The sequence below is a fragment of the Trypanosoma conorhini genome (genome assembly GCF_003719485.1).
Source record: "Trypanosoma conorhini strain 025E chromosome Unknown Tco_14.4_contig_00012, whole genome shotgun sequence".
Classification (NCBI taxonomy): Eukaryota; Euglenozoa; class Kinetoplastea; order Trypanosomatida; family Trypanosomatidae; genus Trypanosoma; species Trypanosoma conorhini.
The window spans coordinates 21,087-32,043 of record NW_021704098.1 but is presented as its reverse complement, the minus strand read 5'-3'; the positions used below and the strand labels follow the sequence as shown (position 1 = coordinate 32,043).

General features: G+C 56.2%; 4 protein-coding genes across 4 annotated transcripts, besides 7 other annotated features; all 4 read left to right on the top strand.

Moving 5' to 3' along the window:
* Positions 1-218: 218 nt before the first annotated feature.
* Positions 219-275: a microsatellite.
* Positions 276-513: 238 nt separating this feature from the next.
* Positions 514-549: a microsatellite.
* Positions 550-665: 116 nt separating this feature from the next.
* Positions 666-684: a microsatellite.
* Positions 685-999: 315 nt separating this feature from the next.
* On the top strand, positions 1,000-1,695 carry Tco025E_00531 (uncharacterized protein; the record flags this gene model as incomplete). The annotated part of the gene is made up of 1 exon (XM_029367472.1): positions 1,000-1,695. One exon carries the CDS (start codon positions 1,000-1,002, stop codon positions 1,693-1,695), a length of 696 nt encoding a protein of 231 aa, XP_029232430.1.
* Positions 1,696-2,055: 360 nt separating this feature from the next.
* Positions 2,056-2,085: a sequence feature (GA-rich).
* Positions 2,086-2,791: 706 nt separating this feature from the next.
* Positions 2,792-6,640, top strand: Tco025E_00530 (other hect domain ubiquitin protein ligase E3; the record flags this gene model as incomplete). The annotated part of the gene is made up of 1 exon (XM_029367471.1): positions 2,792-6,640. The coding sequence occupies one exon, from the start codon at positions 2,792-2,794 to the stop codon at positions 6,638-6,640; it is 3,849 nt and encodes a 1,282-aa protein (XP_029232429.1).
* A 27-nt stretch (positions 6,641-6,667) lies between these two features.
* Positions 6,668-6,712: a sequence feature (A-rich).
* A 218-nt stretch (positions 6,713-6,930) lies between these two features.
* Positions 6,931-6,949: a microsatellite.
* A 436-nt stretch (positions 6,950-7,385) lies between these two features.
* Tco025E_00529 (putative adaptor gamma-1 chain) lies at positions 7,386-9,785 on the top strand (the record flags this gene model as incomplete). Its single annotated transcript, XM_029367470.1, has 1 exon — positions 7,386-9,785. One exon carries the CDS (start codon positions 7,386-7,388, stop codon positions 9,783-9,785), a length of 2,400 nt encoding a protein of 799 aa, XP_029232428.1.
* Positions 9,786-9,924: 139 nt separating this feature from the next.
* Positions 9,925-9,958: a sequence feature (A-rich).
* A 466-nt stretch (positions 9,959-10,424) lies between these two features.
* Tco025E_00528 (50S ribosomal protein) lies at positions 10,425-10,874 on the top strand (the record flags this gene model as incomplete). The annotated part of the gene is made up of 1 exon (XM_029367469.1): positions 10,425-10,874. One exon carries the CDS (start codon positions 10,425-10,427, stop codon positions 10,872-10,874), a length of 450 nt encoding a protein of 149 aa, XP_029232427.1.
* Positions 10,875-10,957: the final 83 nt, after the last annotated feature.

The window sequence follows — 10,957 nt, the reverse complement described above, 5'->3', positions numbered from 1 at the left end:
GCGGCGGCGCTCAGGTCTTTGGGTCGTCCCCCGGGGAGCCTGCGGGGGGCGGGTGGGTGCTGGCGTTCAGCGAGTCTCCCCGCACTCGATGCCACACGCCGTCACTTTTTTTTTTCCTCCTCCCCGGGGGGACGCCAACGCCGGCACACGAAGCAACGCCCCTCCCCCCGCCGCGGCGACGACGACGAAAGGCCTCATCGGCTGAATAAGAGAGCAGCAACAAGAGCAATAAGAGCATGAACAAAAAACAAAAAAAACAAAAAGCAAAAACAAAAGCGCACCTGCACACGCATAGGAGAACGACTTTCCTCCGAACTTTAGTTTTGTTTCTTACCCTTCTCTATTTCCGCTTCATTGTTTTTTTTTTTTCCTCCTTCCATTTGTTCCACGTTGAATCCTCCTCTTTTTCCCGCGATGGGCCGCGCCTGCTGTGGAGTCAGCCAGTGAGGACACTTCAGCCCACGCGGCAGAAAACGAGTCTGCGAAGCGATGACAGAAGGCTAAAAACTGCGGAAAAAAAACTAAAATAAAAAAGAACAAAAAAAAAAATGGAACGATAAAGCGTCATTCTTCGTTTGTGCGTGGTTTCTGCATCAGCCGTGTGGGTGTTACTGAATTCACCCAATATTTTACTGTTTGGTTTGGAGCGGCTGAAGTGGAGGGCCCCTCCTCGTCCTCCTCCTCAACCCCCCTCGGCGTTGAGAATAGAAGAGGGGTGGGAAACAAACTAAATAAAACCCGAGGCAAAGGTCTAGAAAACACACAAAAAAACCAACAAAAAAAGACAAAACAGAGTCGATGACTTCCCTCCCCCCCCAAAAAAAAAAAACAGTACAGCAGTAATGCAAACTGTGTTAGAGGGCGAGGTATGCAAAGTGTGCATGTCTTTTTCCTCTTTTTGCGGCTTTTGTTTTCCTCTGGGGAAGAGCGAACAGCGGTGGCAGCGGCTAGTGGGTGGGGTGCGGGGCGGAAATTGAACCCGTGAAGGTTAGGCGTATTATGCAGGGAACACACAAAAGGCCAGAGGGCGCCACCGGCGCTGAGGCAGAGGCAAATGCGCAACTATTGGATATTCAGAGGGAATTGGAGGCGTTAAAGCAGCGCCGCACCGTACTTGAGGAGCAGCGGAAGATGCTTCTTAGCGGTTGTAATTCTACTGCCGCCTCCACGAGTCCCGTGCAATGCACACTACTTAGCCACGGAGCTCCCAGTGACGCCGTTGGTCGCACTCGTCCACAGCTTACGCGGAGCAGCTCTGCGCGGCAATTCAGTCACTCCAGCATCAACCATAGCCGCCGTATTCCTTCCGAGGCGGAGCGACAAAAGTTGTTGAAGAAAAACGTTTTTAGAGAGATGAAGGATTCCATGCGACGCAGCTTGGAACGAGACAGCTCGCTGGCCATGGGAACCTTTCTGCTGGAGGACAACCCGCACGCAGGTACGTTTGGTCGCGAGCGGCGATTCATTCCTATTGCGAACGGTAAGGGCACCTATCATTTGAGCACCGATTTTGAACTGATGCAGCGTCAGAAGAATGCCTTTATGAACAATGTCACTGCCTCTCTGCGTGGAAGGGGGGGAATGAACATCTCGGGCCATTGGAATGACCTCCAATGCAGCGGTCCACCAGGGCCGGGCGCCTACACGCCGCGTTACGGCAAGTTGGCAAAGCCTTCAATTCTCACACGAAGGTGAACGAGAAAGGCACCATAGAGAAAAAGCCGAAGGAAGAGGGGGGAAACAAAAGGATATAGTAAAGGTGAGAAAGGAACGGACTGAAAATGCTATTGATTGCGTTTGCTGAGGAGGAGGAGGGGTACCGTCATGCGTATTGGATTGTTGGTTTTTATTTTTATGATTTATTGGGCCAACGCTACGCCGCTCTTCTCCCTTTTTGTATTGTTTTATTTCCTCGATTCGGTGCTGTCTGGTTTCCTGAGACCTCTTCAGTTCCTGCTGCTGGGGCACTGCCCCCAGCTGCTGTCCGCAACACATACACGCCCGACCACGTTATTGGTTGTTGTCGTTGTTGCCGGACTGCGGTTGATCTCAGTTCTCCTCCTCCTCTTCCTTTCCCCTGCTCCTTTTTTTTTTTTGCCCTTCTCGCTTTTCCCTGTGTGTAGCTGCTCCCGCTGGGCCTCTGGAGGTGGACCAAAAATGAAAACACGGGAAGAGGGAGCTGAAGCCACGCACAGGGAGAAGGCCGGAAAGCCACCCGCCACGTCGCAGTCGTCAGAAAAAAATATAGGCTTGCATACCAAGTATGCTCCTGACTACAGAGAGCAGCCGTGGAAGCGGTTCTTTCTTGGCTGGCCGTCGTTAGTGGCCACGTGGGTGTATATTATTTGGTTTGTATCGCGGATTGTGGTATGTTGGCGCCGTCCGCTTCAAAAAAATGAACGTTCACTACTGGATCGTGATTGGTACTATACACTGCTAGTCTCTGTGTCTCCTCCAGTTATTTTTCTTGGCACCTACCTGAGCTGGATTGGTTGGAAGTTCTTTCTGCATAACTAGTTGGCCCTCTGCCGTCGTTGTGATTCTTGTCCGGTGCCGATGCACACGCATTTGACGAACTTTTTTTGTGTTTCTGTGTCTTGCAGCTTGTTCTTTTTGCTGGTGTTTATGCGTGGGCTGCACGTACACACAGAGAGAGAGAGAGAGGCCTTCGACGCTGTTTTTCCCTTCAGCTTGCCTCATTTCTTGCGCCCAGACATCCATACACTTTCTCTTTTCATTTGCTGAGGTTGGCTTCTCTGGAGGAAGGTAGTAACGAGGCACGACAGAGCAAATGCTTTTTGAGTTTGACTGTGAGCTCAAGAAGCCTCCCTACGAGAACCTTTCGGACCTGTGTACGATTCTCGTCATTGCGGAGGAGGGAACCGACTTTCCTGTGCAGCGTGTGTTCGCCGCCATCAACGCGGCGCTGCAGAAGGCGGGGGAGGACGGCAACGTTGTGGTTTTGGCAGCCCGGGCACTGGCCCTCATTCTCGACAAGTTCTCCCGAAAGCTCCCAGCGTCGGTTCTGGCGGGAACCACAAGTGTGGTGGAGACCTGTTTTAAGAAGCTCTTTTCATTTGTAAAGCAGTGCCCTGTAAGGCTGCAGTACACAAAGACGACCGAAAAGGAGCTGAAGGAGGAGTTGTTGGCTTGCCTTTCGCTGGCTGGTAATTGCGAGGCAGTGGCCAGAGTTGCGCCCACCACGGAGGAGCACCTGAAATTCTGTTTTAGCAGTCTGGACGGCTCCAAGTGGATGGCGTGTAAAGTCTTACACCACTGCATTGGTATGATGCGGCGTGGCGTGGTGCAAAATGCGGGAGATCATGAATTGCTGGTGCAGCTGCTGCAGCACCACTTGGGCTTCCTCTCCCAGCTTCCCATTGACCACGAGTGGGAGGAGCTCCTCCGCACAGTTGTGGAGGGAATAATTACGTACCGAGCGTGGTGTGTGCCACAGTTGCCTTTGCGCAGAAAGCGAGCTCGAGGCGCTGAGGAAAACAACAGCAAAACGGCGAGGAAGGCTGATAGTGCGTTTGAGGAGGCCTCACTGAAAAACGCTACAGAAGCCCTACTTGCGATTGGGGAACGCGTCTGCTCCAGTGGAGTGTCTCCGTCGATTGTTGAACTCACACTGGCCTGTGTCGCAAGTGTGGTGGAGGTCTCGTCGCCGGCTTCAGAGGTGAATGCGAAGGCAATTGGTTGGGTGACGAGGCTGCTGCAGCAGACTGCCGTCCCTAGTGCGGGGTATTCCAGCCCATTTGACGCCGACCCGCACTCCGCGGCCTCTGGAGACCGGCTGTGGACGGACGTCTCTCAGTCGTTGCCGAGCCTGCAGTGGGTTGTCCCACCGCTGGCTTGGAGTGCGCTGGTCCTCTTGTCAAAGCTTTGCGGTGCCGCCTTCGGGATTCGCGGCGAACACATGTGGGCGTTTCGCTCCGTCGATGGCGAGTACTTTCCATACCGGCGCGACGATCGAGAGCAGCTGACGGCCATGTTTTTTGCAGCTGGAGAAAGCGATAGTGCCCCTGAGAGGCGTCGTAGGTTTGATCTGCGCGCCATGACGGATAACCGGTCATTCCCCTCGGCGCTGAGGCGGATGCATTTCCAGCCCGTGCCCAGCGCGTTTGTGTATGACGAGAAGCTCTCCGTCCCACCGGCGTCTATTCACATAAAGAGCGAAGTCGCTGCCCTGATTCAAGATGCCCTGCTTCCTTTCACCTTTGGCCACTCCAAGACGGCCTCCCTGGCGCGTGCCATACGATTGTACGTCATCTGCGGCGGGGCGCCTACCACCTCGGAGGACGTCGTCGTCGTTTTTCGAAGCCTCTCGGCCGAGCAGAGGCCGCGCGTGGTGGAGACGATCTCCGCCGCGCTGCTGCAGCGCGACAAGGAATGGGCGCCGGTTCTCCTGGAGGCCGGTGTCGCCGACGCACTCACGGCGCTTCCGACGTCTACGGCGGCGAAGACGACAAAGAAGGTCGCAGTTAACGCGTCGCCGACGCAGCACCGTCTCCCCGTCGCCGAGCTCATCCGCTCCGCCGGAAGTTCACCGAAGGCGGCCCCGATGCAACTACCGCCCTTGACAGAGCTCCCCGCGTTTTTGTCGCACGCGTCGCCGTCCGAGCTACTCGCGTTTGTTGAAGCCTTGGATACTTCCTCCCTGCCGAGGCAGGAGTTAAAAAAGCTTTGTGCGGAACTTGCCGCAAACGACCCTCGCCATGGCTTTTGGCTGCGGGACGCCGCCTACCACTACATACTCCGTGCTCTGCATACAACTGGTGTGTCCAAGCGACAACAGAAGGATTTGCGCGACGCCTTGTTTTACAAGTGCTATAGCGTTGGCATCTGTGCCCCGGCGCAGGGTGAGAAGAGTCAGCTTTTTTGCCCCAATGGCCACCCGCTTCGCGTGCACTTTAGTGTGGATTGGACCTGCAACAAGTGCGGAAAAACGAATGTGTTTGGTTCCCTTGCTTGTCGGGACTGCGATTATGACTTATGCATAGGCTGCACTAACAAGAAAATTTCACGGGTAGACGCTAATGTTTCCGCCAACGTAGGTGACATTGTCCGCTATTGGCGTGAGTGCCAGGCGAAGGGGGGCTCTGGCGAGGCTTCATTACAGAAAAAATTACAGCATTCTCTTCTTTTTATTTCTAAGGGAGTTCTTCCCGCCACCACTCCTGCCTCCAGGCTAAAGGAGGAGGAGGTGCACTTTGCCGAGGTGGGCAATCCGTGCAAATGCAACCTCACGGCTCCTTTGCTTGTTGCCAGTCCCGTGGAGCATGCGGCTTATGAGTCACCGTTGCAGGTCCTTCTGGGCGCCGTCGGTGCCCCGCCGCAGTGGGGCGATGTGGAGTCTGCCATTGTGGACGTCTTGGAGGCATTTGGGGGGGACATTTTTGAAAAAGGGCTTGCGGGCATCCCGACGCGGGTGGCTCAGCTGCTTGAGGTGGCGTCCCCGTACCTTTCAATTCCGTTTAAGCGTGACACGGCCCATTTTCTCGCAGTTGGGTGCCGAAGATTTGCGCTCTTCCATTTGCAAGGTTTAGGTGCGCCGGTGCGGGGGAGCGTCAGCGGGGAAATTGCCAGCAACGGGCTGCCAACGAAGTTCACAGTAAATCGGGAAACAAACGCCATGACGCAGGCGCTCTTCGACGCCTTTCTTCAGTACCCCTCCATACGAAACAAGGTTGAGTTCAAGTTTCAGGGTGAGGAGGGCACTGGCGAGGGACCGACGCAGGAGTTGTACGCTGAGCTCTCGCAACGCTATCGTGACATGGCGGCGCTTTGGCATGAGAGGGATGATGGAAGACGCGAGGCCTTTCCAACCCTTCGACAGGTGCATGCCGAAGAGTTTTTCGTTCTCGGTGCCGCTTGTGCACGTGCATTTGTAGACGACTACGTAATTAATGTGGACCTTCTCCCGCTGGCGTGGCCCTTTATCCGTTCGGAGTCCGTCTCCTTAGAAGCCAAGTGGGCTCTTCTCGCAGAGTTGGAGCCGAGCCTGGTGAACGCGTATGATTGCACGCTGCGGGCGACCGACGCTGAGTTGTCGGAGATGGGGCTGGAGGACGAGAGCGGCGTGGTCTTGACGGCCGCTACCGCGCAGGCGTACGTGGAGCGACGCGTGGAGGGGCATCTGGTGCACGCAGCCTCAAATCTTCGCTGGTTTGCCCTTGGGATTTCCACCGTCTTCGACCTGCGTGCTCTTTGGTTTGTGTCGGACGACGACATGAGTGTCATCCTCTCCGGGGCCTCGCGGGAGGGGGCGGAGGGGCGCCTCTTCGGGGAGGAGGCGCTGCGCGCGGCGATTGTGGAGGCCCACGGCTACTCCGTGGGGTCGCGGGAGGTCGCCATGATGGTTTCGCTTGTCGGCGGCGAGTTCACACGGGAGGAGCAGCAGTTTTTCCTCGAGTTTCTCACGGGCAGCCCGCGGCTCCCGCTGAACGGGCTCGCGGGGCTGGGGCGGAAGATCACGGTGGTGCGCAAGGAGCTGGAGGGCCCGCGCGAGCAGACGCTGCCCTCGTGCAACACCTGCTTCCTGTACTTTAAGCTGCCGCCGTACACGTCGCGGGCGATCATGAAGGCGCGTCTCCTCACGGCGATTACGGAGGGCCGGAAGAATTTCAGTTTGTCGTGACGTTCTGCACGAGTGCGTTTGGCCCCGCTTCTTCTTTTTTTTTCTTCTAATTCTTCTTTTCGTTTCTTATCTCTCAATCCTTCCCCCACCCGCGGTGTGAGTGGAGTGTGTCTTCCGTAAGCTGCCGGCGGGCACGAAAAAAAAAAAGGCAACGACAACGACAAGGGCCCCAACACTGCGAAGAAAAGGAGTGAACAAAAAAAAAGACTAACCAACAGCTTTGACCAAAAACACACAAAAAAAAACAAAATACGAAGGCGGAGGCGCAAAGGGAAACACACACGAATCGAATATATATATATATATATAAAGGGCAATGAACTTCTGCTATTCTTCTGCACCTGTGAACTTTGTTTCTGCCTGTTGTCGCTCTTCTCTTGGCAGTCGTGCTGCGACTGTGCCTGCGTGCCGCGTTGGCGGGGATGTGTTGCCCGTTGGTGCACACAACCGTGCCTTTTTTTTCCCTCTATCTCTCTCTCTCTTTCTACCCCCACCCCTTTCGCTTTTCCTTCCCCGCCCCACCGCCGTCGCGGCAGGTATATCTTGCCGCCGGTTGCGTCAGGCCCATTCCCTGGCTTTGCGTGCGCTCGTGGGACTTGTGCGCCGTCGGGGGGAGAAGAGATTCGCGTGCGTGAAGTTGCAGGAAGGGAAAGCAACGAAGTAAAGCAGAGAGAACGACCTCGGCGATAGAGTGAGGGAGGGAAGGGAGGCAACGAGAGGCGGCCAGCGGTGTGGAGGGGCCGCGATGGATTTGATGGGTACGATGCGGCTGCGGGATTTGATCTCCGCCGTGCGACAGTGCCGAACCTCCGCCGAGGAGCGGGCGCTCATCAAGCGGGAGTGCGCCAACATTCGTGAATCCTTTCGGGAGAACAGGCCGCTGCTGCGCACGCGCAACATGCTGAAGCTGCTATACATCACCATGCTTGGCTACCCGACGGAGTTTGGGCAGGTGGAGGTGGTGAGCCTGCTCGCGCAGGCCGACTACGCCGGCAAACGGGTCGGCTACCTCACCCTGCAGATGGTGCTCGACGAGAACGACGAGGTGCTGACGCTCTCGGAGAACCACATCAAGCAGGATCTGGCGCAGGGCCAGCCGCTCATTCAGGCCATGGCGTTGAACGTGGTGGCCAACATCGCGAGTGAGGTGATGGCGCGCGACATACTTGACGAGGTCAGCCGCTTGGCACGGTCTTCCAACACGTATTTGTCAAAGAAGGCGTGCTTGGCGGCGATTCGAATTGTGAAGAAAATACCCGATTACGCCGAGGTGTTTTTGGATATGTTCACAGGCCTCTTTCGTGAGCGCAGCCCGGGGGAGCTGCTGGCCGCCGTGACGCTTGTGAACGAATGCCTGCAGCTGCCGCAAGGCGAGGCGTTTTTGCCCAAATACCGCCCCCTGGCGAACGCCGCGGTCCGCATACTGAAGCAGCTGGTCCTTTCATCGCGGGTGACGGACCAGGACGTGCTCGGCGTCACGGACCCCTTTCTGCAGGTGAAACTGCTGCAGTTTATGCGAATCATTGGCACGGGCAGCGCTGTGACGTCGGAGGCCTTGAACGATGTCTTGGCGCAGGTGCTCACCAACACGGACGCCTCCCGCAACGTCGGCTGCTCGATTCAGTACGAGTGCGTGAAAACGATCTACGCCGTCGAGAGCGATGAGGGACTTCGCACGTTAGGCATCAACACCATCAGCCGCTTCCTTTCCTCGAGCGACAACAACCATCGCTTTGTGGCGCTGGAGTCGCTTCTCGACTACGCCTCCCGCCACGCAGACGCGGTGCGCGAGCACCAGGACACCATCCTGGACTGCCTCAAGGACGTCGACGTCTCCATTCGTCGCCGCGCGCTGGACCTCACCGTGGCGCTCGTCACGGAGGACAATCTGCGCCTGCTGGTGCCGGACCTAGTCTCGTACCTGACAGTTTCCTCGGAGGAGATGCGTGAGGATGTGACGCTGCATCTGTGCCGCATTATAGAGAAGAAATCGCCTAATACGGAGTGGCGTGTGGAATATTCACTCCGGGTCTTGCGGTTAGCGAAGCAGTACGCCCCAGTCGACTTTGCGACGCGACTCATAGCAGTGCTTTCAAATGAATCGACAGAGATACAAACCCCTGCGGTGGTCTCCATGTGGGACGAGGCCTCGTACCCGTTTGACGCCTTGCATCAATCGCGTAAGGCGTTTCTCGTGGCGGCGGTGTGGGGTATTGGCGAGTACGTGGATTTGTTGATCCAGTCAAAAGGGGTGAAGCCGGAAGATGTGGCGAAGTGCATCGCGGATATTACCATTAACAGTGCATTTGGCATTATCAAGTGTTACGGGCTCACATCTCTGATGAAGATCGTTGCACGGTACCCGTCGGCGAAGCCAATTGCCCTCCCTGTGTTTGCCAGCTACTCTACAAGCTTGGACTGTGAGCTGCAGCAGAGGGCGTGCGAGTACACAACGCTGCTGGAGTCGTTTGCAGAAGAGGCAGCCTTCTGTTTTACGCGAATGCCACCCATTCGTCGCGTGGAGGAGGAGGAGGTTGAGGTGCAGCCAGTGCCGCAGGTGAATCTTCCCCCCGAGGTTTTGCAGCAAAAGGCCGCCGTGGCGCTGGAGGACCTGTTTGCCGTGGATCCCAAGACGACGACGGCGACAGCGACGGCGACGGCTGCGGCCGGGGGCAACTCCCGAGGCGAAAACACGGCCCTCGCCATAGATGATCTCTTTGGCTTGAAGGCGGATGTCACCCCGGCTGCTGCCTCTCAGTCGACTCCGTGGGGAGCGGCCACTTCTGCGGAAGTTGAGCCCGCACGGGCTACCGAGGTGCATGTGTTTGACTGCGACGATTTCACCGTGAGCTTGAGTGCCGTGGTGCAGGAGGCCATCCACGTGGGCGTCATTTTTGTCTCGCGGCTTCCCACCGCGATGGAGAACCTCTCAATTCAGGCAGCGGTGCCAAAGACCTCGACGCTGGACATTGGGTTTCTGACTTCTACGGCGATCCCGCCGTATGGGCGCATCGTGCAGCAGCTCACCGTGGACAACTCTAAAAGCAATAAGAACCCCCGCCTGCTGACGCTGCGTGTCAAGCTGCTCTACACAGTGGGCGGAGACGCACGCGCGCAGATCTTTCAGGTGTCGCAGGAGGTGTAAGTTTGTTGGTGCGTTGTCATTGTATTCGGCGGGGCCCCCGCATTTATTGGTATCGCCCCAGAGGAAGTGAAAAATCTAAAGGCTTATTTCCCTAGCTTCTCTCTGTTGTTGCATACTCCCCCCTTCCCTCCCTCCTTCATTTTTGTTTTGTTTTTGTTTTATTGTTTGTTTGTAGGAATGAACTCCAACCGAGGGGACGCATGCATCAATGAAGGATGCGAGGGCTGCCTGGGCGCCAAAGCGTTGCCCTCATTGCCGTCCTTGCCTTCTCCTGTTGAGCCATTGACGCACACGCACGCGCGCTTGATGTATATATACATATTTCTTTCTCTTTCTCCCTCCGTCGTGTGCGTGGTGCCACGGAGAGAGTGACGGAGTGGCTGTCGGTGTTCGTCGCCTCATGTGTGTTTCTCCTCCTCCGCCTTCTTTTGCTCCCCCAAGTCTTGTGTGCGGCCCCCTCTCACCGTCGGCAGCGCGCCCCCGAAGACGCAAAAGCAGGCAAGCAGGCAAGCAACGGAACTAAATTAAGAGTGCGGGTTGGTGCAGTAGGAAACAAAGCGATACAAAAAAAACGAAAAAGACGAAGGGGGATAAAAATAAAACAGACTTCCAAGAAAAAAAGGAAATAACAAAAAGGCAATGACCGAACAGAAGCAGGACGAGCAGCAGAACACGGAGGAGTACGACTACGATCGGCAGCTCTACCGCTGCCCCATCTCGTGGCCCATCACCTCCGAGAAGCCCAAGATGACGAAGAAGGTGTACTCACTGGTCAAGAAGACGGTGACGAAGAACAAAAAGGGCATCCTGAAGGGGATCAAGGACGTCACCAAGGCCATCCGAAAGGGGCAAAAGGGCGTTCTCATCCTCGGCGCGGATGCCTCGCCGTACGACGTCGTTTCGCACTTCCCAGTGATGGCGGAGGAGGCGAAGATTCCGTACGTGTGGGTGCCCTCGCGGCAGGACTTAGGAACAGCGACGCAGTGCAAGCGCGCCACGTCGGTAGTTCTCCTGAAGCCGGACCCGGAGTTCCAGTCCAGCTACGACAAGATCGTCCTGGCGATCGAGGATCTGAACTCTGACGAGTAACTGCGGGTGGAGTGGCGGAGTCGCATTTCGTCTTTTTATTGATTTATTTCACTTTTCGGCATAACCAAGCGAAACACGCGCAC